Source organism: Setaria viridis, chromosome 1 (assembly GCF_005286985.2).
Source record: "Setaria viridis chromosome 1, Setaria_viridis_v4.0, whole genome shotgun sequence".
Lineage (NCBI taxonomy): Eukaryota > Viridiplantae > Streptophyta > Magnoliopsida > Poales > Poaceae > Setaria > Setaria viridis.
Window position 1 is genome coordinate 4,433,394 of NC_048263.2, and position 27,501 is coordinate 4,460,894.

The 27,501-nt window shown below is 46.8% G+C and overlaps 2 protein-coding genes across 4 annotated transcripts; both read left to right on the plus strand.

The window, feature by feature from the left end:
* Positions 1-744: 744 nt before the first annotated feature.
* Positions 745-7,563, plus strand: LOC117838258 (uncharacterized). 2 transcript variants are annotated; one of them, XM_034718216.2, is made up of 22 exons: positions 745-1,517; positions 1,672-1,759; positions 1,872-1,962; positions 2,056-2,136; positions 2,225-2,359; positions 2,464-2,585; positions 2,906-3,070; positions 3,155-3,260; positions 3,372-3,477; positions 3,621-3,734; positions 3,839-4,011; positions 4,100-4,217; positions 4,489-4,713; positions 5,175-5,365; positions 5,456-5,623; positions 5,720-5,825; positions 5,922-6,050; positions 6,128-6,286; positions 6,373-6,576; positions 6,684-6,878; positions 6,969-7,040; positions 7,121-7,563. In XM_034718216.2, exons 1-22 carry the CDS (start codon positions 906-908, stop codon positions 7,232-7,234), a joined length of 3,474 nt encoding a protein of 1,157 aa, XP_034574107.1. In that variant the 5' UTR covers positions 745-905; the 3' UTR covers positions 7,235-7,563. The 2 variants fall into 2 exon arrangements, with proteins under 2 accessions (XP_034574107.1, XP_034574115.1); XM_034718224.2 differs by having other exon boundaries at positions 3,624-3,734.
* Positions 7,564-10,095: 2,532 nt separating this feature from the next.
* LOC117848680 (pentatricopeptide repeat-containing protein At4g14850) lies at positions 10,096-14,522 on the plus strand. Of its 2 annotated transcripts, none has more exons than XM_034730220.2 (6): positions 10,096-11,720; positions 11,830-12,368; positions 13,128-13,257; positions 13,349-13,467; positions 13,576-13,711; positions 14,112-14,522. In XM_034730220.2, the coding sequence occupies exons 1-2, from the start codon at positions 10,111-10,113 to the stop codon at positions 12,293-12,295; spliced, it is 2,076 nt and encodes a 691-aa protein (XP_034586111.1). In that variant the 5' UTR covers positions 10,096-10,110; the 3' UTR covers positions 12,296-12,368; positions 13,128-13,257; positions 13,349-13,467; positions 13,576-13,711; positions 14,112-14,522. The 2 variants fall into 2 exon arrangements, with proteins under 2 accessions (XP_034586111.1, XP_034586262.1); XM_034730371.2 differs by having other exon boundaries at positions 13,131-13,257.
* The last annotated feature ends 12,979 nt before the right edge of the window (positions 14,523-27,501 follow it).

Sequence of the window (27,501 nt, forward strand, 5' to 3'; positions counted from 1 at the left end):
CAAATTAGTGAACTATCCTAGTCATTACAAAGGGACTGCTCTCTTTCAATCGCCAATACTGAGATGTAGAATACTTGCCTTTTAGCTAAACAACACTGATTAAAATTTTAAACAGGATAAAATGGCAGGCGCTAATTAATCGAGGAGTAGATTACGCTATTAATATTTATATTTACGGATAAATTTAAATGCTCAAAATATTTATATTTATGAACGGAGGAGGTTTTGATATCCTAACGTGCGATGAGATGACACCAATTCACAGATTACGTATTATTATGGTAGAAAATAATTAGTTAGAATTAATAGCTAATCTAATGGTGTGGTCAGAATATGGGAGGATCTTGGCCAGGATGTAACAGGTAGTATACAGTTAGTTAGAATTGGTTGATCGTAATCTCTTGAGTATCTCTAAGATTGTTTTTAGGATCCCTATTTACTTTTGATCTGAGAAAAAAATCTGAACAATTACTTTCAATCCAAGCCAAATGTATTATTTTATAGAAACTGCAATAGGTCATTTACTATTCTCAATATACATTTAATAAGGAAATTATCCATCAAGCCCACCTGTACAATCTGCACTGACATGTGGGCCCTGCGAGCCCTGTCCGGCCAGGCCAGGCTGCGCTGTGCCGCTGTCCAGCTCAGCAGCGTAGATCCCTTCAAACCCGCGCCCGAGGAACTAGCCGTTACCCCCGCCCCCCCCCCCCCCCCCCCCCCCCCCCCCCCCCCCCCCCCGCGTCCTCCTCGGCTGCTCCTCTCTACTACTACCCCCTCCCAATTCCTCTGTTCTCTCCCCTCACCAATCCCCAAATCCCCAATCCGGCGATCCCCGATCGCGAAACCCATCGATCCCCGCTCCTCTACGTCGGCGCAGGCCCGCAGCTGAGCAGACGGCGACGATGATGTTCACGGAGGGCCTCGACGAGTCGGCGATCAGCTGGATCAAGCAGGGCACAGACTCCCCGGCTCCCGCCCATGCGCCGCCGCGGTCGCCGCTGGCGGAGCGGCCTCCGCTGGGGCAGGTGGCGGCGCCGCCGCCGCCGAGGAGCCCCGCTTTGCACGGCAGGGCGTGCGGCGCGGGCGCGGGCGCGGGCGTCGGTTTCTTCTCCCCCAAGGGCCTCCCGCCCGTGCGGACCACGGGGTCGCGCCACTCGGGGCTGCTCGGCCGCCACTCCGTGCTCCTCTCGGCGGCGGACTCCGACGAGTGGGAGGACGGGGAGGAGGAGAGCGTCGAGTCGTGGGGGATGCCCGAGGACTGCCTCGGCGGCAACTTCTCCGAGACGGCCGACGAGGCGTGCTCCAGCGACTCCAGCCTGCTGCGGAGGGCCATGGACCGGTGCGGCGGAGGGTGGGACGAGGAGGTCACGTCGCAGCTGAGCAGGAAGGGCGGCGGCGGCGGCATCGTGCGGGGCCAGTCCAAGGAATTCCTGCGAGTGGAGGTGCGCGCGGCGGGCTCGTTCGCAGCAGGGAAATGCTCCGGGGCACAAGATCCGGTGGACTCCAGCTCGCATGTAAGGTTTCTATTCTGTAGCGATTGATAATCTTCTCCTGTTTCCGCAACGAGCATATGGGATTGTTCAATTCTGCAAATCCACTTTTCGATGCTTACATACGTATGGTGATTTGAAATTAGCATAAACGTGCAACTTCTCATTTCATATACAGGGGCACTATTTTGAGGACGATAAGTTTCAGACACCCAGTGCCCCTCCAATTGCTGGGGACGAGGATGAGGTCATGTTTGATGCAGTAGGTGAGACAACCAGAACACTCTGTAATAGAAACGCGGTTCAATTTATTGCTTTACTTGTACCGAAAGAGGTGGATATGGTGACATTTGATTTTAATTTTTATGTTGCAAACAGAAACGGCTGAAACAACCGGAGGCCTTGAGAGGACTGGGCTATCATCAGTAGCAGATATACTGGCACATGATGCTCATGAGCTCCCTATGAGGTAAAGCAATCTGGAGATGTTAAATTGCAGTATAGCATTTGCATTTTGGAACAACTCTAGCTGATATTTGTTTTCCCCTGTTATGCAATTCAGCTCAAACATCCATGAAGATGGTGCTCAGATGCCATATGTCGAGGCTAATTTATTAGCTCAGATACCGAGCTTCACGATTAAGTGAGTTTTGTTTTACCTGTGACTTTACATTTTACCCACTCTTAGATCTTATTGTCTACTTCCCGTTCTTACTGGTCTCTCTTGTCAGTGTCCAAAACGCATGGCAATCATTTGTTGCATACGATGCATGCTTCCGGTTATGTCTGAATGCGTGGGCAAGAAACTGCATGGAGGCTCCAGAATTCCTTCGGGATGAGTGTATGGTGCTGCGAAGTGCCTTTGGGTATGCAATAGCTTACGCATGAATCCATGTTCTGAGTGATCTAGAATTACTGCACCACATTTTTCTTTTGAGCATGCAACTTATGGGCTCTTTTTTCTGAACAGGATACAGAACTTTCTGCTTCATCCCAAGCACAGCAGTCAAGTTGATGGGAAACAAGTGTATGATAAGGATGGAAGTTGTACCATAAAGGGAAGAAAGCTTGTTAAACAGATTGAGATCGAAGGTATGCGTAAGCAATATCAAGCAGTCTTCAGTACAAAACGTTTGCTCCTCTACCTCTATTTCTTCCACATAGTACCAATGCATTGGCAAATTGTTGAGAAACTATTAACAACCAAGGCATAGCAGAACTGTGTAATCAATAGCTTCAGTACAAAACATTTGCTCCTCTACCTCTATTTCTTCCACATAGTGCCAATGCATTGGCAAATTGTTGAGAAACTATTAACAACCAAGGCATAGCAGAACTGTATATTTATAGACTTATCAGGCACCTCATAAAGATATGTAAGGTTACATTTACATTTTTATTTTTTCTTACAGTAAAAAAGATACGTGTTGTACCTCATAGACCAAAGCTTCGGGCAACATCGTCCTTTAGAAACCTCTACATGCAAGCTGGCAGCGACTATGTCAAACAGATTTCTAAAGTTCTGAAGAGCCAGGTTACGATGTTGACATCCACATCATCTACATCTTTGCCAGAAGGTTAATATGACAGTTTTAGTATTTATATATAGCCACCTGTCACAGTTTATTTGCATTCTTAGTGACATAGTGGCATACTTGCAGAAATGTTCACATGCACGCTAGAATTGCAAAGCTCCTGCAAAGGTCATCAGAGAGATTCCATTTCTCCGCTATATCTGAAACCAGGGACTGGTGAATCTCAACTCTTGTAAGTTGTATCCTAGTTATTGTTCAGTTGTATACTTACATATTTGTCCTATCATTGACACAACAAAGCTTAGATGATATTCTTGAACCAGATATTTACATTGTGTTTCAGCTATCTAGAGAGCCAGGGGGATGTTATTCTTGTTGAAGTACAAGACAACAATAGGGTTGTCATAGGCCGTGCAAAAATTCAAGTTTCATCAGTTACTGATACTCAAGTATGTTACATAAACTCAATGAGACATTTGTGCAAATGTTTCATCATCATACTGAAAAGTCAGTGTTTTCGAGAGAGAAAAACTGTTGAAGTGTTGAGTAGTCACTGAAAACATTTTTATTTGCACACCGTTTGGAAAAACAGCAGGATGAAATCATTAGGTGGTGGCCTCTATATCTTGAGGATCAAGAATGTGTTGGCAAAATTCAGCTTTGTATGAACTTATCCATGTCTTCCAACAATTCTGGATCCGAAAAGGTTAATTCTTCTATTCTTTTCTTGTTCCAAATCCATCAAACAATGTCATAATACTTTGTGATTATCATATTCTAAAAGAGCATTGTGTGATATCATTACAACAGATGCTGCAAGGTGGTCCAGCTGTGGATACCATCATATATGACATGGTTTTGGAAGCAGCAATGAGAGCTCAAAGTTTCAATAGCAAAATGCTTCATATCAGTGGTTCATGGAAATGGCTATTGGATGAGTTCTCTGATTACTATGGAGTTTCAGATGCATATAGAAAATTAAGGTGAACTATTATTCTGTGATTTATAGTGACTCAATGATTACTGCTGAACATAGTGGAACATAATAGTACCGTTTGTTACTTTTTACAGGTACCTGTCTTACATTATGAATGTGGCAATACCAACAAAGGATTGTTTGGAGCTTATATATGAACTTCTTCTTCCTGTCATGAAAGCAAGGGAAGATAGGACTTTAACAAGACAAGAGGTAACTTTCTTTAAGCTCTCTATGTATGTTTATTAATTTGAATGTATAGGCCCAGAATTCAAAGATAACAGTGCAAACATTAAAATACTTGGCCATACAGGGATTTGACCAATTTCATTCATTTCAATGTTATTGGTAGCACAATTCATTTGGCATCATTTATACCTGCAAAATGAGAATCTTTTACAATTCTGGATTTCAATAGTAAGTAGATGCAAGTAGAAATTAGACAAAACGCATCATTTATGGAGTCTTGTTTTTTTAATAACAGAGAAGTATAATGCTAGACTGTGAAGATCGGATTAAGAGTCTCCTTGCAGCTGTGTTTGAAAATTACAAGTCACTGGACGAACATTCTGCTACTGGCTTGTCAGACCTATTTGGCCCCATATCAGATTGTGCAGCACCAGCTTTGGCACCTGCAGTTCAGATATTCAGTGTACTAAATGATATACTCTCCAAAGAAGCACAGGACATACTTAGAAGCTATTTGCAGGTCAGACATCACAGACACATTTTGAGTATTTTTCATTTAGATGCCATTTTTCAGACATCTCAACATGTCTAACTAGTAACTACCATGGTGTCAAGCATGATGAAGGCATTTATATTTTTGCATGTGATTGATATATATATATATATATATATATATATATATATATATATATATATTTTGTAACCAACTATAATTTGTGAACATTAAGCATGTATGATTGGTTGTTAAATGCAGTTCTTTTTTGTTAGTTCTCCAGCCTGTACGAAACAATGCATGTGAATTCAGAATAGACTGGAAAAAAAATGTTCGAACCTTTACTTATGGTGCAAGCGTACAATGAATAGAAAATGTACTACATAATGGTGAACAGAACTGAATAACATAAAAATATCTTTTACAGACTGCTTTCTGTTGATTGTTTTTGTAGACAGAACTGAATGGCATAAAAATATCTTTTACAGACTGCTGCGGCGAAAAGGTGCAGGAGGCATATGATCGAGACAGATGAATTCTTGTCAAGCAATAACGACAGCCTTCTTACAGATCCGATGGCTATATCTGCTGCATACCTCAAAATGAAGACACTATGCATTAACATAAGTCGTGAAATTCAAGCAGACATTAAGATTCACAATCAGAATATACTTCCAAGGTAGCAAATATGCTTGCCCTAGTAAAATGATTTTCTTGTGTTTATACACATGCTGAACATCACTCACAATTTTTTTCTGTTTTCTTTTAGTTCGATAGATCTGACAAACATAGCAGCATCCATATATAGTACCGAACTCTGCAAACGGTTGAAGGGTTTTCTTTCTTCAAGTCCCCCATCAAGACCACTACAACATGTTGCTGAACTGATAATTGCTACTGCTGATTTTGAGAGAGATCTTGACTCCTGGCAAGTGAGGTAAGATAGAGTAGTTGGTACTCTTTTTGGCTGATTCATTATGCAATATTGACTGTGTTTAGCTGATTCATCTTGTTCTGTCTATACAAATTTTAGGCCTGTTCATGGGGGTGTTGTTTCAAGAGAGTTATTTCATGACTATATCATGGTGTGGATTGAAGATACTCGGTTGCACTTACTTGATAATTGCAAGGCTGAGAAGGTAATAATCATAAACACATACTAGATGAGAAACAAAACAAATTGCTGATTGTGTAGTAGTTGAACTTTGTTGTTTATTTCACTCACCTCCTTGCAGACATCATGCCCTGCAGTGTCAACAATCTCACCATTTGTCGAACAAATGTATGAGCAAATAAAAGAGAGCATACATGAGTATGGAGTGGTTATCAATAGATGGCCTCAATATCTGATGAGTTTAGAGAGTGTATGTACACCTACATTCCTTGAATCAGCTCTTATGTTTCTCCTGCAATGGATTCAATTGATATTTCTTGTATTCAGGCTGTTGCTGATGTGGAAAGAGAAATTATGAAGACACTGGAGAAGCAATACATGGAGACTCTGATGCCTCTGAGAGACGGCATACCAAAATATCTTGAGAAGCAGGTTCAAAGACTAACAAGAAGACAATCTATAGCTCCCTATGTTGTGCCAAGTCAGGTAGATATGCATGCAGATGTTGCAGCTTGATGTAATGATTAGTTCATTATTGCCCAATTTGATATTTTGATTGTTCTTAATCACAGTTAGGAGCATTCATGAACACAGTTAAACGGATGCTAGATGTGTTACACTGCCGAGTTGAAGACATTCTCAAGTCATGGGCAGCATATCTTACCATAACAAGTGGGAACACTGTTTTTGGAGAGCAAATGAACTCCATCACAGTAATGTTGAGGAAGAAGTACAAGAACTACCTGAAGGCGATAGTGGACAAGCTTGTCAGCAATGTAAGAATGACTTTTGCATGCTTTATACTAAGTTTCACACTAGATCCAGTACTAACTATGGTGGTTTGCATATGGACTAAGGTCATTATTTTCTATTGCTTTTTCAGGCACAAGCTAACCGAAATACGAGGCTCAAGCGAATCCTTGAGGAAACAAGAGAGGCTGATGGTGAAAGTGATATACGAGAGAGGATGCAGGCTGTCCGCCTTCAGCTCTCGGATTCCATCCACAATCTGCACGAGGTCTTCTCCAGCAGAATATTTGTTGCTATCTGCCGAGGTTTCTGGGATAGGTTGGGCCAGGTAAACCTGACAAGAAGTCAAGAACCATATTACATTGAACATTTCCTTCACTGTCAATTTGTGCTTATGCATCGAACCAATTTTTGGCAGATTGTGTTGAGGTTTCTTGAGAGCAGGAAGGAGAACAGGATTTGGTACCGAGGATCCGATTATGCTCTTGGGGTAAGCCTGTACATATAAACCTATGTAATATTGCCAGGTGACCATTGACCTTCTTCTAACCCTGAGAATTTTACACGCAGATCCTGGACGATGTCTTTGCATCAGAGATGCAAAAGCTGCTGGGCAACGCCCTCCAGGACAAGGACCTGGATCCACCGCAATCGGTGATCGACGCCCGCTCCATCCTTTGCTAAGGCATTGAATTTCAGCAGGGTTGGTGTTGGTGTTGGTGTTGGTTTTGTTTTATTCTTTGGTGTGCAGATTATATATACGGGTGGAGACGACCGATGATTCTTTCTGTTCATAGTGTGTTGTTGATTGTTTAAAAAGAGGTAAAAAAAATGCACAAGTTGTCGCTGGTAAGCAGGTTTTGCTTTCCAAAGAAGACAATCAGTGTGTGTACTTGCTTGTACTACCAGGGACTGAAAGTATAGTGAGGGTGTATTGCTACCACGGTTTCATGCTGTAACTGTCAGGAACTATCATTTACTTTCTTTACAGAGTCGATCGAAGCAGTTCCTGACGGTCCCGTTTCATGTGGTTTTACTACCACGGCACTGAGCACTGATCTCTCGCTGTTTCTATGCCTTAAGAGCATCGGACAGCACCAATTCATCAAAATTTAAATTCCCGTGGTTCATGGACACGTACACTATACTGCATACGGATTAAGGCCGGACTAAAGTTTAGTCCCTGTTTAGATACTAATTAGGAGTATTAAATATAAACTAATTATAAAACCAATTGCACAGATGGAGGCTAATTCGCGAGACGAATCTATTAAGCCTAATTAGTCCATAATTTGACAATGTGGTGCTACAGTAACCATTTGCTAATGATGAATTAATTAGGCTTAATAGATTCATCTCGCGAATTAGCCTCCATCTGTATAATTAATTTTATAATTAACTCATGTTTAGTCCTCCTAATTAACCTCCGAAGAATTGATGTGACATGAACTAAACTTTAAAACATCCCCTCTGAACGCACGATCCCTCTCGCTCGCTATCCTCCGATTACGGTTCCTATTCCGAATCCAAACCAGGGTTGTATTTTGATCTAAATCTAAAAGGCTTATAAAAGACGAGGAGATCGAATTCATGAGAGGCCAAAGGAACTTGGTCGCCGACTCCTGATGAACGGGAACGGCTTCGTGGTTGCTGCGGTGCTCAGCGTTCCGCTCGTTCTCTACTTCAAGGTTAAGCAGGCCGGCGGTGTCATCCGCCGGATCTGCGCATTTCCGGCGAGAGCCCATGGATGCAGCCGGCAGCCCCTCTCGCTTGATGTCGCCGCTGCAGAGGTGGAGGTTTCTTGGGCAAATTTACTCAATAATTGAGTAGGTCGTAGATTGTTGGATTGTAACAATCTGCTGGCTTGTCGATTGTTAAATTATAGCACGACGTTTTGTTTCAGTTTGCACGCCAACATCCAGCTGACATGCTTTGACAGCATACTCAAAGAATAAGGTAGATTAGTCAGGATTTAGGGCTTTTCAGATGAAAGAGTGTTGAGGAATAAGGGAGGTATAAGTTTTGGATTAGGAAGAGCAAGAGACAAAAAATGTATGCTTCACAAAAGGCATTCATTGTGTTACATTCTTATTTTTCACTATGGCCCCGTTTGGATCATTGGAATTGAATTCCATCCTAATAATCATAATTTAGACACAAATTAATTAAGCTAATATAATTGTATGTGGAATATAGTTGTATATTATAGTTGGTGATATGGGAGAGATACTTGTATGCTGCATTTCTACTATAGAGAAGCGAGTCTAAGAGCGTGCTATAAGAATTGAATTCCATCTAATAACCATAATCTATAGAATCAATTTCCATCTCCCACCCCATGAATTTAAGATAGGCTTATATCTAAACTTTGGAAAGTTGTGGAATGCCACATTCCAACATAAATTAGCCTACTCCATTAAATAGATTCCAATTCCTTGGACCCAAACGGGGCCTATACGTATATTGTAATAGAAATTAGTAGCCAAAGCTGCACTCCAAGAGTGAATCATCGCCTCAAGACCAACATACTTTCTTAAAATTATTGGAGTTGCTCCACCGAAGAATAAAAAGAGGAGGAAGAAGAAGGTAGCCAAAACAAAGCCGGGCTGTGGTGAAGCCGAAGAAGTAAGATTAAAAATATCAATTTCTTTCTAAAAATTAGAGCAGATGTTCACTCCACTGCAGTATATTTTTTCTTCCTTTGGAAGGAACACGAACAACTAGGGATGGTAATGGTTTAGGTCGGGTGCAGGTGGAGCAAAACCCATCCATAATAAAAACTGTCATGTCTATCTACACCCACACCTATAATGCCTAACGGGTGAATTTTTGCACATACACCCGCACCCACTGAGCACCCACTGGGTCTGTTAAAAGAAGTAGAAATTTACAAAATATACACACATGAGCATACAATGTCAAGCGACATAATACGAACTTGGCACACAAAATACAATTTGAGCAACACACCGAAGTAGGGAACCAAACATTCATATGTTTGATCCCAACAAAAAAAAGTTAGGTTAGCAATAGCACGAAACTAACTTTTATCTAACATTACATGATACATCAACAATTCAACTTCAGTACATCAGCCATCTAAAATTTCACCTTATGGCCCATGATACATCAACAATTGAACATCAAAAATCCAAAAATATTAGTACGAGTTCAATACTATGACAAGAGTTAGGGATCAAAATTTTAAAAGATGGGCACCCGCTGGGCACCCATGGGTGAAATGTTGGACCCAGCCCTAACCCATCTCAATACGGATCGGGTCGGATTCAGACTCATAGGTGAAATTTTACACCCACACCTGCACCCGTTAGGTGCCAAACCTGTGAGCATCCGCACCCATGGGTCTATTGCCATCCCTATCAACAACCTTCCTCTCCAAGAGAAAATCTAAAAAGTATAGCATGTGAGCAACTGGGCTGAAAGGTTTGCGGGCCAAGCCCAGGATCAGCCAATACCAGCCCGGCCTGCTCTCCCATGTACACGTGGCCTCAATTCAGTCACAGTGGTCGCGCCAAAAATCGCAAACCCAAGCCTCCCAAATGCGCCGCGCCGCAGCGCCGCTGGCGACCGAGCCGCAGCTCCTGGCGGCGGCGGTCGAGGAGGCGATCGCCTCCCGCTCGCCGCGCCTCGGCCGCGCTGCGCACGCGCGCGCTCTCAGGCTGCTCGCCCCGGCCATCCCGCCCTTCATCTGCGCCCACCTCGTCAACCTCTATTCCAAGCTCGACCTCCCGGGGCCCGCCGCCGCCGCGCTGGCCTCCGACCCGAGCCCCACCGTCGTGTCGTACACGGCGTTCATCTCTGGCGCGGCGCAGCACGGGCGCCCGGCCACGGCGCTCTCGGCCTTCGCGGCCATGCTCCGGCTCGGCCTCCGCCCCAACGACTTTACCTTCCCCTCCGCATTCAAGGCCGCCGCGTCCGCGCCGTCGTGGTCCACCATCGGGCCCCAGGTTCACGCCCTCGCGCTCAGGTTCGGGTACCTCCCCGACGACCCATTCGTCGCGTGCGCGGCGCTGGACATGTGCTTCAAGACTGACCGCCTCGCGCTGGCACGCCGCCTGTTTGAGGAAATGCCCAACAGGAATGTGGTCGCCTGGAACGCTGTGATGACCAACGCGGTGCTTGATGGACGGCCCCTTGAGACAGTGGAGGCGTACTTTGGGCTCCGGAAGGCTGGTGGGATGCCGAATGTGGTCTCAGTCTGTGCGTTCTTCAATGCATGTGCTGGGGCGACATACCTATCCCTTGGGGAGCAGTTCCATGGATTCGTGGTGAAGTGCGGGTTTGAGATGGATGTCTCCGTCTCCAATTCTATGGTTGATTTTTATGGGAAGTGTCGATGCGTCGGGAAGGCCAAGGCGGTGTTTGATGGGATGAGAGTTCGGAATAGCGTGTCCTGGTGTTGTATGGTTGTTGCATATGCGCAGAATGGTGGAGAGGAGGAAGCTTTCTCACTCTATCTTGGTGCAAGGAGAGCTGGGGAAGAGCCAACGGATTTCATGGTTTCCAGTGTGCTTACCACGTGCGCAGGACTGCTAGGCCTTGACCTTGGGCGTGCTCTGCATGCAGTTGCTGTCCGCTCTTGCATTGATGCAAACATTTTTGTTGCAAGTGCGTTGGTTGACATGTATGGGAAGTGTGGGGATATTGAAAATGCTGAACAGGTCTTTTTTGAGATGCCACAGAGGAATCTTGTTACATGGAATGCAATGGTAGGAGGTTATGCACACATTGGTGATGCTCGGAATGCACTTGCAGTGTTTGATGGTATGATGAAGTGTGGAGAAACAGCACCTAATTATATCACACTTGTCAATGTGCTCACAGCATGCAGCAGGGGAGGTTTGACAAAGGAAGGGTATGAGCTGTTCAAGACAATGCATGAGAGGTTCGGGATTAAGCCGCGCATTGAGCATTATGCTTGTGTGGTGGACTTGCTTGGTCGTGCAGGAATGGAAGAGCAAGCTTATGAGATCATACAGGGGATGCCGATGAGGCCGTCCATTTCTGTCTGGGGAGCGCTACTTGGGGCATGCAAGATGCATGGCAAAACAGAGCTAGGAAAGATTGCTGCTGAGAAGTTGTTTGAACTTGATCCTCAGGACTCCGGCAATCATGTTTTGCTCTATAACATGTTTGCATCTGCCAGCAGGTAAATGTAACTTCAAATATGTTTTATTACAAAAAAATACCCTTGCAATCAAATTACACTAGCTCATTAATTGTGCCATGGATTTAGTGTATCTTTTTTACTTCTCCAGGTGGGCAGAAGCAACAGATGTGAGAAAGGAGATGAAAAATGTTGGAATCAAGAAAGACCCGGGGCGCAGTTGGATCACCTGGAAAAATGCTGTACATGTTTTCCACGCTAAGGACACAAAACATGAGATGAATAATGAGATCCAGGCGTTACTGGCCAAGCTCAAAAGTCAAATGCAAGCTGCTGGGTACATGCCAGACACACAATATGCTCTCTACGATCTTGAGGAAGAAGAGAAAGAATCAGAGGTGTTTCAACACAGTGAAAAGCTTGCTCTGGCTTTTGGATTGATCTGCATACCACCTGGTGTACCTATAAGGATCATGAAGAATTTGCGAATTTGTGTAGATTGTCACCGAGCTTTTAAATTCATATCTGCTATTGTTGGTAGAGAGATAATTGTGCGAGATAACAATAGGTTTCATCACTTCAAAAATTATGAGTGCTCATGCAAGGACTATTGGTGAATGTTTTATCCACAGGATCTACTGACGCATGCTTCTTTGGGCACCTCTAGAACCACTTCTGCAAATGTAGAAGGTATCTATTTTAGTTCATGTGCTTGATTCGTGTTGTATTGCACGCCATCATGGATTTTGTTTCAGTCGACCTCTTTAGCTATCGTGACCATTGACTTGATCTTATAAATTTTAAAAAATGGTAAGCGGTAACTGATTACTATGATGTTAGAGAGATTAGTGCAGCTGGAAGCTATAGAGTGTGTATTCCCAAAGCACATGATATTTCTGTTATAATCATAGCAGTTCAGGTAATTGCATTTACTAATTTTTAAAATATCCTTTCTGAATATTCAATTCGGAAAGGCAGTACAATACCCAGTATATATTTTGCCATATTGTTGGTTCATTAATGGTGATGTCCACTGGATCAAACCGAGCAGATTTAATTGATAACTACTTTACTTCCCACCAATCTATCTTCTGATAATATTTTCCTAAAATTTCCTCAAGGAAATGGATTTGGTACTTCAATCCTTGCACAATAGGAACTGGTAGTTTCCTTAGATTTGAATGTATTGTCAGGAAATGGATTCTGTGTTTTAGTTACCTAGAGAGCCTGTGTGTGTGTGGTGGGGGGGGGGGGGGGGGGGGGGGGGGGGTATTCTTATTGAAGTACAAGACAACAATAGGGCTTTATAGGCCATGCAATATTCAAGTTTCGTCAATTCCTGATACTCAAGTATGTTACACAAACTCAATGAGGCATTTGTGCAAATGCTTCATTATCATACTGAAAAGTCACTGAAAGCATTTTTATTTGCACCCGTTTGGAAAACAGCAGGATGAAATCATCAGGTGGTTGAAAGCTTTCTTTCTTCAAGTCCCTCATCAAGATCACTGCAACATGTTGCTGAACTGATAATTGCAAGTGCTGATTTTGAGACAGATCTTGACTCCTGGCAAGTGAGGTAAGATATGAGTTGTTGGTACTCTTTTTAACTTTTTCTCCAATTGATATGTGCCCAAATTACAACACTCTTTTTTTGTTGTTAATCACAGTAAGGAGCATTCACGAACACGGTTGAACGGATGCTAGATGTGCTACACTGCTGAGTTAAAGACATTCTCAAGTCATGGGCAGCATATCTAACCATAAGAAGTACAAGCTTGTCAGCAATGTAAGAATGATTTTTGCATTCTTTATTCTGATTTTCACTCTAGATCCAGTGCTAAGCAAGGAGGTTTGCACATGGACTGAGTTCACAAAATTTTTATTGCTCTTCCAGACACAAGCTAACCAGAATACGAGGCTCATGCGAATCCTTGAAGAAACAAGAGAGGCTGATGGTGAAAGTGACAATACGAGAGAGGATGCAGGCTGTCTGCCTTCAGATATCGGACTGCATCCACAATCTGCACGAGGTCCTCTCCAGCAGAATATTCGTTGTTATCTGTCAAGGTTTCTGGGATAGGTTGGGCCAGGGAAATCTAACAAGAACCATACTACTCTGAACATTTCCTTGCACTGCCAATTTGTTCTTATGCATCGAACGCATTTTGGGAAGATTGTGTTGAGGTTTCTTGCAAGCCGAAAAAACAGGATTTGGTACTGAGGATCTGATTATGCTCTAGGGCTAAGCCTGTACTTGGCACTAAGTTATTACTTATATTAGGACAAGCAATGCATTTTCCTAAAATGAAAATTGTTGTTACTGAAAGCAATGCTGTAGGGAAAATGAAATGAAGGATCAGTTTCCATAGTGTAATGTTGCCTTGAATGACCGTCATACTAAGTTACTAACCCTTAGAATTTTACACGCAGATCCTGGACTATATCTTTGCATTGGAGATGCAAAAGCTGCTGGGCAACGATCCTCCAGGACAAGGACCTGGATCCACCAGTGATCAACGACCGCTCCATCCTTTGCAAAGGCGTGTGGCAAGTGTTGGAAGTGTTGGGGGGACTGAATTAACGCGGGTTGCTTCAGCAAAAGGCTAGTTTTGGTGTTGGTGTTGGTGTTGGTTGTGTTTATTTTTTGTTGTTCAGATTATATACGGTTTCAGACGACCAATTCTTTCTGTTCATAGTGTGGTGTTGATTGTTCAGAAAGAATAAACAAAGACACAAGTTGTCACTGGTAAGCAGGTAGTTCTTTCCAAAAGAAGACAACGTGTGCGCGCGCTTTGCGCTTGCGCTTGCTTCTATTACTAGGGGACTGAGTGTACTTGCTTATATTGCTCTGTTACAGAGTGCGTTGGAAGCATAGTTCCTGACAGCAAATTGCAGTACTCCTGGCAACAACTAACTGTCACGGTTGGACGCGGTCCATGTTTCACCTGTTTTGCTACCACGGCACTGCACTGAGAGCACTCGATCTCTCGCGGTCTCGCTGTATCACATCCTCGTAGGAGCCGAAGCAGATTTGTTTCACTGGTTTACATGTGGACGTGGCCTGAATCTTCGCTGCACTCGATTGCACCAAGGTTTGCGGACGTGGTGCACGGAAACAACGGTTTTGACCTTTCCCTTTTGACGCCGGAGTCTAGTGCGCCGGCCGGCGCTGTACGCCCGGAGGCAGATCGAGCGCTCGCTGGAGGTCAGGAGGTCAATGACCGGCGCATGATGAGCAAAACCAAGAGGAGGTGCAGATGAAGCTCGTCGTCGCCCAGGTGGCCATGGAAGAGAAGAAGCTGCACGAGATTGACGACGCCGTGCAGGTGCAGGACGAGCCGAACGTCGGCCAATCCACCGCGCTGCCGTAGCCCTCGCCGTCGACGAACTTCAGGACGAGGTACTCATACCGTCGACGAACTTCAGGACGAGGTACTCATACGTTCCGACTAACCACACGGAGAGTGCACTGGTCGGCTCCACGATGAGCTTCAGCTGGTCAGCGGACGCCTGCGCTACTGCCTGGGCTTGGTGCTCATTGATCTCTTGGTGGTGACGCTGCTCTTCTTGTTCCTCTGACCGAAGAGGAAGAGCTTGGGCGTGAAGTATGTGGGCTCGATGAAACCATGGAAGATCTCACCAGCTGGCCGGCCGCTCGGGCATGCACTACGGAGGGAGAGATCAAAGCTTGCGGTACGTGGCGGTCGTCTCGACGAGGACGTCTTCTCCGGCTTCAGGTCCTTCCGATGTCACCGCACCCGAGCCGGCGCAGCACCCGGAAGCTATCCATCTCGAGCGCGCGGGCGCGGCGGTCCTTCCATTTTTTTTTTTTCCTTTGGTCCGTTCTTCAGAGGGAATCATGGGGAAGCAAGAAACATGCCATCATTGTGGGGTCACAAGTGAGCTCCTGTTCTTAAATAAGCTAGAATTTTTCTCATTTGTTTTCTTTTGTCTTGTTTGCACCCCTTTTTCCCCCTTGTTCCTCAGGAATTAGTACTTTTCGGGTGATGATTTGCCCCAATTATGCATCTGGGAACCAGGCCTTAGACGAAATCTTTGAACTCCATGGGACTTGGATTCATCTTTCTGTGTTCGTTGGTGACTATTTTTTTCTAGAATACGCAGGAGAGCTGCGTATCATTCGATTAAGAGGAAAGGAAATAGCCTTTTCTTACAACGCGGGTCATTACCGGGCTCACGCACACGGGTTTTGAAAAAAGTCAATTACTTTAGGAAACCTCCACATCCAATATTTATCGGGCGGTGTAGCTATTCTAAACCATTTCCTAGGATCTAGATGCCATTTGCGGTGGAGCCGAACGTCCATCCCGTCGTCGCCAAGCATCTGGCACCTGCCGCCAGCCAATTTGCCACTTCTTCTTGTATGGCAATTAGCAGCTCCTGTGGTGATCTCTCCCTGGCCGTGGCAAATGTCCTACCGTTTCTCTCTTTCCAAACCGCCCATGAACACATCATAACGGTGGAATCAAGTCCCTTGGCCCTTTTGTTAGATTGATCTCCTTCCCAATGGGCCCAAAGGCCCATCGGGACCCTGATCCGCGCCCTGATCGGGGGCGCTCACCCTAGCAATGGGTGGTGGGCCCCTGTCGCGCTGCGCTATATAAACAGGGTGGGGGACCCGGCTCGGCTCACGAGGTTCGCCGCAGCCAGCCGCCCCACCGACACACCTACCGATCTAGGTTTGCGCAGTAGCGGCGGGAAGCACCACCGCCACCTCACCGGCGACCGGACTCGGCACTGCGCGTCGCTGCCTTGCGCAGACTCCACCAAGCGAACCCGCGATGGCCAGCAGCTCTGCTGCTCCCACCTCTAGGGGTGAAGGTACCCCTATCTCTCTCTCTCACTCTCGGCACACACACACCAGGAACACTATGACCCTCCTGTCTTTTATGATCCCGACTAGATGTGCATCTAGAGATCTTAGGCACGGCCCTAACACCTTTGTCTTGGCAGCCTGCTTCTTTTCATTGACCACCATTCAAGCAAAGATGTATGTCCTGCCGTTAGTATTATTGGAAAGTTGAGCTGCAGGTCTAATTGAGCCCAAATTTGTTGGGTGTAGCTGCACTGCACAAATAGATGAGTGGTGGATTCGATCATCTGGCCACACAAGGTATCTGAGTTTTGAAGGCCATGCCGTTTGCGCCGTTCTGCCGTCCATAGCCTATTCCGAACCGCCAGCCAGGTAAAGAACTTGACCTTCAGGGGAGCCCAGGTCCCCCATATGAACTTGTATTCTGGCCAATTTATCCATCCAATGAAGTAAGCTTGGTATGCGGAGCTCGCAAAGTAAACGCCGGAGCTCTTCCAGCGCCAAGTCACATGATCTGCTATGCCTGGCTGCAACTGGACGTTGGCAAGTGCATGCCAAAGATGTACATTTTGTGATAATGCATTTACTGTAGCTCGTCCGACAACATCCCTTATCCATCTTTTATCAGTGAGAGCCTCTGCGACAGTTCGTTCTCTTCTTACTCGCGGTTTCACCATGTGGCAAAGGTCTAGATCCAGTGTACATGGTGAGAGATCATTGAGCCAGGCGTCGCTCTAGAAGAGTGCCCGATGTCCATCTCCCAGTTGCACCCGTATGGATAATTGGAACATCTTGCGTAGGGCATCATCTTTGTCAAAACCTGCTGAGAGGTATTTCCATGGTCGAGCATCATCTGTTCTCGCGAACCACAGCCAACGTAATTTGAGTGCCATAGATGCAGCTTTAAGGTCTGCAATACCCAGACCGCCCCCAAGTTAAACGGTCTGCAGGCAGTTGGCCATGCAACAGCACATGTTCCCCCTTTTGCATTTTCTTTTCCAGCCCAGAGGAAGCCTTTTATTCTCTTGTCAATCTGTTGGAGGACCCAATCTGGCACATCTAAGGAGAGAATGGTGTGGGTGCAAACTGCTGTCATAACCGCTTTAACCATAGTTAGTCTGCCCCCTTTGTTCATCAAATGTGCTTTCCAGGTCGGTATCTTGCTGGCCACTCTGTCAATCAGGTACTGGAAATGTGCCCTCCTCAATCTTGTGATAGAAAGTGGCAGACCCAGGTATTGTATTGGGAAGCTAGTAACTTGTGCAGGGAAAAGACTAGTGACTCTATTAATCTGTGCCTCAAAACATGATATCGGTGCAATGACACTCTTCTGGAAGTTGATTTCCAATCCAGATGCACAGCCGAAGAAGGTGAGGATCTCTTTTATCGTGATCATGTCCTGAGCTGTTGGTGCTGCAAATATTACCACATCATCGGCATATAGAGAGCACTGATGGTGGATGCCCCTGTCAGCCGGTGGGGAAAGAACTCCTTGCTGAACGGCATACCTGAGGAGTCTATGCAGCACATCCATCACGAGAATGAACAGCATGGGGGATAGGGGGTCGTCCTGCCGTACCCCTCGTGCATTGTGAATTGTTCTTCCCGGTGTGCCATTTAGAAGAACTCTTGTCGACGCCGTGGACAAGAGTATAGAAATCCAGTCCCGCCATTTTTCTCCAAACCCCCTCGCCTGGAGCACCTGAATCAGGAACGGCCAGCACACTGTATCAAACGCTTTTGATATGTCCAATTTGATTAGGAGGCTTGGTTTCTTTTTCCCGTACAAAGTCTTGGCCGCCAGTTCAACAAATTTGAAACTGTCATGTATGGAGCGCTTTTTTACAAATGCACTTTGGTTAACATCCACAAGTCTGTGCAGTTCTGGTGCTAGTCTGTTAGACAGCAACTTGGCCAGCATCTTAGCAAAGCTGTGCACCAGACTTATGGGTCTGTAGTCCGCCGGCGAGGTGGCATCTTGCCGTTTGGGTATGGGGGTAATTAGCGCTGTATTGAGACGACCAAATTGTGCACATGTCCTCCTGTGAAATGCGTTGAAGGAGGCTATTATGTCAGCCTTGATAATTGGCCAGGCTGCTCTGTAAAATTCAGATGTGAATCCATCTGGCCCAGGTGCCCGTTCATTTGGCAGTTCTTTGATTGTGTCCCATATCTCCTTTTCCGAGAACGGTGCATCCAGATGGGTGAGCTCGAACTGCTGGATGCCAATGGTTGGCATGTCCACAGCTGCGGTTCTAGATGACGGTGTACCTAAAATAGCAGCGAAGTATCTGTGGAGGATGTGCTCCTTGTCCTCATGCGCAAGCGCAACTTCACCATCCAGTTGCAGGGTGGAGATGTATTTCTTCTTTGTACGGTAGCTGGCATGGGTGTGGAACAGCTTCGTGTTAGCATCTCCATCACGCAGAAAGAGTAACCTCGATCGCTGCTGTGCCATGGTTCTCTCAAAGGAAGCCAATCCAAGTACTTTGCATTTTAACTGTTTCCTCAGGATCCCCTCCTCGGTAGTGATTGTCCTGCAGTCCTGCGCCTGGTCAAGCCAAAGGACCAAGGCCTTAGCCATCAGTAGTTGCGACCTGATGTCGCCTACCTTCTTGCTGCTCCAGCTTTGCAGTGCTCTCGCCGTTGCTTTGAGCCATTTATCGTTGGTGACTATTATTACTATGAATTCACTGAAGTGATATGGCTGTTAGAGAAATATATATGTGGACATGGTTCATATTTCAGAAGCCTTTGCCCGTAAATTCTGAACATTATGAACATATTATAACATGCTCACGGAACACATTTGGACTTGTGCTTGACTACGGTGGATATGCACTTCTTAGATAACTTCCGCAGATAATGAGAGATTAGATGGTTTCTTTCAAAAAAAAAAATTCTCAGAGCATGTTGCACTAGATAAGCCGATGCTCTTCAATGCATGTGGCTTCGAGATGGAAAACGAAGGGTTCATCGGCAAACCACACCCCGATGCATCACAAGGATACGATGAATTGGTTAATTTATGTTCTTAAATTTAGCACTAATTCACATCTTATTCAAGCTTCAAACGTGGTCACATTTTTTATCTAAAAGGTGTTGGTTACTGATTTTTTTATATTTAGAATTAGAAATTGGCACGTGCATCTATGCTAGTTTCAATAATTATTCAAAAATAAAATAATAAAGAGGATATGCTGGAGCACTATTTTTTCACTACCTCTCTCAATATATTAGTTGGATCGAAGAATGTGCATATGCTCTAAGTTTGTGGGTCTGATTAGGTAGGTCTTGTTTGGAAGACTTGCAAATTATTTCACCTGATCCCGTATGTAATTTCTCGTGCACAAGAAAACAACTGTAACATGATTCCCCTATGCAAAAATGATGATTGGATAAATTTTGAAGAAAAAGAATAAGAAACAAACCATTGAAGAACAAGTGGTGGTGATAGCGAGGGAGACGGGGAGGAGAGAAATTGATCGACGCACTCGACTTCTGTCAGAAAATAACTGTGGCCTGGCAATTCTTTTTTTTAAAAAAAAACTGGGTGTGAAGGGCTCTTATACCGGCGTGATATAAGTTTTTTTTTCCCACCCGGATAATTTTCCGAGCCGATAACTTACCACCAGTTTTAGGTTCCAGCATCCCAAACAGGATCGATTTGTAAATTGTAACACGTATAGTACATCTCGGCCACCAACGGCCTCCTTCAAACGCGCGGGCCAATTTGGCTGAGAATGGCTGAGAAAGAGGACAAGATGCCGTCGCGGTGCCTCGCCGCTGCCGCCGCCCCACGCGCTCGAGCGAAAAAGAGAAGAAAAAACCGGTGCGGGGCCTCGCCGCCGCCCCAGCCGCACGCGATCGGGCAGAGAAAAGGAGAGGAAGAAGCCGGTGTGGGGCTTGCTTTCTAAATCAAATGCAAGAACTGAAGGCATAAACTCCCAAACCAATCTGGTTTGGTTACAAAAGACGTTCAAGTTGTGAACATTTGAAAATACAACCAAATCCTAGATCTGACTTGGTTACAAAAGAATCTGGTTTGGTTACAATATATGTTCAAAACGAGGCCCCATTTGCAATGTGGGGTGTTGTAAGACAAGTATAAATTCCTCTAAATTCACAAGACTGGCAAGTGCTCCTCTGAAATAGAGCCATTGAACTGGGTAACCTATATACACTCTACTGAGTTTGCTGAGCATACCAATTTCCAGAGGGATAATCCCACAAGCTTATTAGCAGAAGCTGAAGAATGCTCAGATTAGTCCATGATTTTTTTTTTAGGGTCAACGGGGGGAGATCCCCACCTGATTTCATTAGGACCTTGAGCAGGCCAAAGGTCTTGTACACTGATGTTTTAGCAGAGAAAAACTAGGGATAGGGGGGAAAATTTACATTCTTATGTGGGATTACATGGAATTAAACATTGAGCACCAGACGTCGGCTACCAGACGGTCTTCCCGTGAGAATCGCCGGCTCCAGAGACGGGCTTCGTCCCTGCAGCTGAGCTAGAAAGTTGAGTGGCATGGTTGTATGTGTTGGAACACCAGGTCGTTGCGTTGCTTCCAGAGCATCCAACTGACGAGCAGCAGTAGCGTGTAGAACTGACGGCTCGGTACCATTGCCGGACGACCTACAGTCCACAGGGACTTAACTGAAGCCCCTTCGATTTGGAAGCCCATTGCTCTCCAGACATGCGACGAGAAACCGCACCAGAAGATGATGTGATCACAGTCCTCCGTGTGCCCACAGAGCTCGCAAGAGGAGTTGTCGATGATGTTTTTTCGTACAAGGTTTGCTCGGCTCTGAATCCGTTCCTGCACTAATAGCCACCCAAAGAACTGTACATGCGGGGGTGCGCGATTTCGCCAGACGAACTGAGCGAAGTTAGCTTGCGCTGAACCTGTTGCAATCTTGAGCTTTGAATAGGCGTCGGCAGATGACAGTTGACGGTGATCTCGGCTGCTTGGGTAAAGCCGCTGGTCTTCCTCTGCACTTAGGGAGACCTGAGCCAGCAGTTGAGATATCTTAACAAGTTCAGATTCAGCCTGGAGCGACAGCCGCGCAGTGAGGTGGGTTGTCAGGCCATCGTTCCGAACTTGTGCCACTGTTTCATTCTGGTTGACCGAGTGAGTGTGGAGTTTCGGAAACATGTCACTGAGACGGCCTTCGCTTAGCCAGCGATCGTGCTAGAAATTGGTGTTCCTTCCATTTGACACAGCAGAGCAAGACAGAGACTGGTATACTGGAAGTAGTTCTTGCATTCCTTTCCAATGTGGGCCACTGATATCCCCACTTAGGTCGTGCAGCTGAACGAGCCCTCGCACCCAACGTGCCCAGGAGGAGCCATTCGGGTGGTGGAGGCGGTGAAGTAGCTTGAGAAGCAGACTTCTGTTTTGCATTGCCAGGTCTTTCAGCCCCAGCCCACCGTGTTCCTTGGACTGGCAAGTTCGCTCCCACGCAACTAGGCATTGAGCGCCAGAGACCGTGTCCTCACCAGACCATAAGAAACGTCTTCGTCGGCTATCCAGTGCAGCAATCGTGCCAGGAGGGAGCAGCAGTACTGACATGGCGTATGTAAAGCTACTATCAACCACACTGTTGATGAGAACAGCTCTGCCCGTTGCATTCAGTAAAGAGGCTTTCCAACCGCTGAGCTGCCTGTCAACCCGAGCTATCAGGGGACTGAACGCCGAGAGTTTGAGCTTTTCATGGGACAAAGGTAACCCCAAGTAGGTCTGGGGGAAAGTATCAAGCTTACATCCAAGAATTTCCTGGAATTCTGCTGCTGAGGAGGGTGGCACATGCATGGGGACCATAGTACTTTTGTGGTAGTTTATTTGCAAACCTGTTGCTGCTGAGAATCGGTCCAGGACCTGCTTGAGCGCGGTGAGTCCACCCTGATCAGCTTTGAGCAGCAGCAAGGTGTCGTCAGCATACTGCAACGCCGGGTATGGTTGGTTCGTTGCAGCTGGGTGTGAGATCCTTGTGTCTGCCTGGACCATTTGCTGTAGAACATCGGCCACCAGCAGGAAAAGATATGGGGAAAGAGGATCCCCTTGCCGGAGGCCCCTCCCACAAGCAAACCACGGTCCTGACACTCCATTCACCAGTACTGAGAGCTTCGAGGTCCTGGCACTCCGTTAGTCCATGATTTATCCAGTATGGAGTTTCCGCACTGAATTTTCTGTGACACACTACTGGGGAAATAAATATGGTGCATGTCATTCTGCTGTAAAGAGAAATGTTTAATGACCATGGCAAATAAACTAATCACAGAAAATGCATCTCAATAGGTAGCAGTATTTTTGCAATTCTGTAGCTCTAACAGCACTGGAGGTTTACGGAGCTTACCTTGAATACATTACCAGGAAGTATCATAGAGTTCAGTTCTTGAAGGGTTTAATAAAATTGATCAACCACAAAAACATAATGCTGTACTTGATTCAAACAGTAAACTGCGCTGCAGTAGCATCAAAGTCTATTGTGGATAGAGCAATACTGAGTCAAACAAATTAATGCACAACTTATAACACATACAACGCTTGTTAATGCACAAGTATAAAAAAGTGAAATTACTAGGTCCGAAGATTGACCTGTCTTAGGTCTTCAATACTACGGATGCAGACGAGGGGTTGTAGGCCACAAGTTCCAGCAAAAATCGAATTTTGGTTCCAGCCATCTCATACTATAATCTGTTTTGCAGAAAACCCGCAGGTCACATTCAGCACACAATGGCAAAGAACAAGGGGAAGAAATGTAGAGATGTGTCTTCTAAATTGCCGAGAGTGAGTCATTTAACTCCTACCAGTCAGCTCCTTTGGTTTTTGTCATCATTTGTTAGTTGCGTGACTGCAATGGTTTACTTGCAAACAGAATATGGTAACCCTTCGGCTAGATGGAAGTGAGGAAGAATTTGGCAGCAGATACTACAACTGTCAGCTTTATTACCGCTACTGGATACTTTGCCACTCAGCATTCCGTGTGCAGTATGGTGCCAGACTCATGTATACTACACCGGAAGCAGGAACATTCTTTTATGTGGTGCAGTACGAGCAACACTATGTAACCTTGGTCATTGATGCCCGACAGGGCTGGCTGCTTGGCTTCATGAACGCCCAAGGTGTATTTCAGATGCAGCTTGAGGATACGGCAGATCTTTACATGGACACAGTGAACTGTCAGCTGCTTGATTTTGTGGGAAACCACTCTCAGATCTCCCCCAGTGCACCAGAAACACATGGATCAGCTTGCGCTGGCTGAGGCGCTGTGTCATGAGGTGGGAGTCGAGGAGGAGAAACAGCACGGTGGCTGTGGCCCAGCCGCCCCGCAGGAAGCGGCAACGGGCCGCCGCCAGGGGTCGGAGCCGCCGAGCAGCGCCTCCAGCCGCCGCAGCGCGTCCCGTCGTGCCGTGGGTCGCGCGCATACACCGTCATCGCACCCCGCTGCCGCCTTGGGCCACTGGTGTCGCCTCCGCTCATCGGGACAGCACGCCCCGCCCGCATGCGCAGGTGGATTTATACATCGAGTGGATCTGCCGGCAGGTGTTCGAATCCGTGGGCACAACCCCAAAAACTGCTGCTTTTTTTTTGACACGTTGAAACGGACTTACTCACAAAATGAACACAACGGCGCGGCGTCGTCATCCACGACGTCAGCTGCCGCGATCGACCTCGTCCACGACGTCAGCTGCGCGGTCGGCGGCGGTCCTGGTCGTGGTCGGCGGAGTCGTGGCTCCTCACGACAGGACAGCATAGACATTATTATTACGCTGTATCCCTAGAAAAATCAAAACGATCTACAATTTGAAACGGATGAAGTATTTTTAGAGTAGTAATATCTAATCTAAGTTAAAAAAAGAAAAAAAGTCTACAATCAGCTTGGGTTTACTCTAGTCTCGGTCCACAGCTCTATGAATTCCCAACTTATTGCATGTAGTTTTATGACCATGCAAAGCAGCAACAAGTGGAAAATAAATTCAGAAGCAAATATCAGATCGTCAGATCCAAGATATCATAACATAGACCACCATTATATTTATTTAACATCTACTAATATATATCCAATATATATCCGTAGTTGACGGTTGCATCCATCAACGGAATAATTACATGATCGTACCAATAAGTACAATTCCCCTCTACCTAAATAAGGTTATTATCCTAAGAGCAATTTAAAACTAACAAGACTGTACCCACTACCCCTAGTGCTAACGTTGACGCAAACCATCCATGCTCCGATCCTCTTGGTAGTTGCTACTGCTATGACATATATTACCTGAAGACAAAACGAAAAGGATATTAGGTGGCGATTACAACACAAATTGCAACAAATCATTCAGAATAAGGTGTGTCAAAGAACATAAATCACCTAATTGGTGACGCTGGAGGATTGGCAGGCACCAGCGCCGCCATTGGTGGCATTATCGGCGGCACTTGTTGCGCTGTCAAAACATATCACACCATGCTGTTGTCAATCTCCTTGCAGGCATATCTGATCCACGGATCAAAATAACGTTCGGATGACATATGCATGAAGAAAAAAGTTGCAAAAAACTTACTGTTGCAGGAGAAGAGTGTTTGGAGCGGCAGCATGGCACCGCAGGTGAGCGGGAGGATGATCATGCGGACGGGGTCGATGGGCAGGGGCATGAGGTCGTTCATGTCGCCAGTCATGCCGTGGCAGAGGCAGATGGGGGCGTCGCGGATGACTGACTTGAGGCCGTCGCAGCACTCAGCGGGAGGCGCCAGCACGCTAAGGTTGGTCAGGTAGTTCATGCACGGCATCATGCCGATCAGCGACGTCATGCACTCTGTCAGCTGAGCCGGCGGCGACGGTGGCGGCGGGGACGAAAGGTGGGGTGGGACGGCGCCGCCGGACGAACTCGGCGACTGCGGCGGGGTGTTGTGGAACGTCGAGGGGTGGAGCAGTTGGTCTCCCCTGATTCTCGCTTCGGACGGCTGCACCGTCGTCGCTGCCACCACGGCGAAGGCGAAGAAGAGGGCGACGAGCTTGCAGGATGCCATTGGTCTTTTGCCTTGGGCGTGTGCTTGGGATGCTATGGCCGTGGGCTTGTGGCTGATTTCGTGTTGGATGGATGGAGGCGCGGGTTGGTGTGAAATTTATAGTCCTCCTGGTGTCGAGATTGAGGATTTGACCGTGCTGTTGTATGAATTTTGGACTTCAGTACTGCTGCTTCTAAACTCTGCATTGGTCGTTTATCTTCAGGTAGGCAACGAGTCCATGAAGCATAAGGTTCTATCTGTAGTTTCTTGTGCCTCTACGGGTGATGCAAAAGGAGGTACAGAGTGCAAACAATCCCGTCGAGTGCAAACAATCCCGTCGAGAAGGCGACGGTGTCGCCTGAAGCTTGAGCGGGCCGCACAGGGAGGTGGAAGCTTGAGCGGGCCTCGCACGGAGGAGGTGGAAGCAGTCCCGATCAGGAGGAGGGTTTGAAGCAGGCTGCGAAAGCGCGCCTAGCGGGCCAAGCGAGAAGGTTTGGCTGGCCTGCCTCAGTTTCATACTGGGCCTTAAGCTTTTGCTATCGGTTCATTATTTTATTACAGCTCGAATGCTCCATCAAATTATTGCGGGAATGACTCTATTTGCGTGAATGACTTTACTAGGATGATGGTTGGCGCGCTAACGCCGCGCCCGTAGAGAAGCCGCGTATGATCTGTGTTGTCAGCATTAGTGTAGACATTATGCCTTAATAGTTGTATTTGAGTGTAGCTTTTAAAGGTCCAGCTATGAACAATGCAGAAGGTATGAATCGTAGTTTATAAGTTATAACCATAAATTTGGCAGCATAACTAATTATTCAGATTGCCAAAGACTATGTGTCGATTTGCAAGAACAATCGACTATAGCATTGCACATACACAAAATGTAATACATAACAGTAGCATCCGTGTAGGCAAGCCAAAGATCAACAATGCTTAGAAAAGATAGGCAACGGCTTGCCCCTGCGGCGCCAGCAGCGAGCGCGCGCGGGTGTTGCGGCCTCCAGTGGTGGTGGCGTCACAGCACGTGGGGTGGTCTGCGGCGGCGGCGTACGCTGTGGCTGTGGCCGCGCGCGCTTCGTGGGGGCCGGCGCCAGGACTTGCTGCCGCTCCCTTCCACTCCCCCTCGCTACCACCGGAGGGGGCGATGCTGCTAGCGACTTCGGCAGTGGTCGGCGGCCCTGGTCCGGCACGCGCACACCGGATCCACTCTGGAGGGCGCAGTCCAAGGTGCGGCGGTGCTCGGCTCGCGACGTTCGAGTCGAGTTGCGATGGGGTGGCTGAAGCAGGGGGAGTGGGGCCGCCAGTATGAGGAGATGCGGAGGAGGCACCAGAGGAGGAGACGCGGAGGAGGTGCAGAGACCGGCAGCAGCTTGTGGAGAATAGCGACGCGAAGGATGGCGGCACGGAGATGCCACCGGCGCGGAGGAGGTGCTGCGCGCAGGCCGCACGCGGGGTAGCGCAGGGCGCGGTGCGTGGAGGATGATTGCCGGCGAGCGAGCGGACGTGGAGGTTTGGCGGCGTGGTGCGAGGAGGCGCGGCGCCGCCGCCGCTCTAGATGAATTGTTGTGACTATAGCTGGGAGTGCCGAGCCGTGAGCGTGCAGGGGTTGGGATGCTCCAAGCGAAAGCCCTTGTCGGCCTTCTTGCTGGTGGAGATGATGGTGGCACCCTAGGGTGTCGTTTTCCCCGTTGGGGGCATCATTTCTGAGCTACAACCCTGCTGCACAGGGTCCTCTGGGTGAAAACCCTGTCCAATTTATGGACGAGCGACGGCGGCGCTATTGGCACCGTGCTCTCCTTGGAGGCGTCGTCTCTAGATACCCATCTCGGTCTGTGGCATTCCTGGTTCATTAGTCATGGACGACCGCAGCTGGTGGCAACAATTCCGCCGTGTGGCAAGTTGGATGGGTGTTGCTAAGGCCACGTGGAGGCGATCGCAGTTATGGTAGCGGCAAGAGGTTGTCGCATGGCTGTCGGTC

Excerpts from the sequence above, each read along its gene's own strand:
- LOC117838258 (XM_034718216.2), top strand. The coding sequence starts at position 906 with ATGATGTTCACGGAGGGCCTCGACGAGTCGGCGATCAGCTGGATCAAG. Across the intron at positions 1,518-1,671 it reads CGGTGGACTCCAGCTCGCAT|GGGCACTATTTTGAGGACGA; the intron begins GTAAGGTTTCTA and ends TTTCATATACAG. Across the intron at positions 5,624-5,719 it reads CTTGACTCCTGGCAAGTGAG|GCCTGTTCATGGGGGTGTTG; the intron begins GTAAGATAGAGT and ends TACAAATTTTAG.
- LOC117848680 (XM_034730220.2), top strand. The coding sequence starts at position 10,111 with ATGCGCCGCGCCGCAGCGCCGCTGGCGACCGAGCCGCAGCTCCTGGCG. Across the intron at positions 11,721-11,829 it reads ATGTTTGCATCTGCCAGCAG|GTGGGCAGAAGCAACAGATG; the intron begins GTAAATGTAACT and ends TTACTTCTCCAG.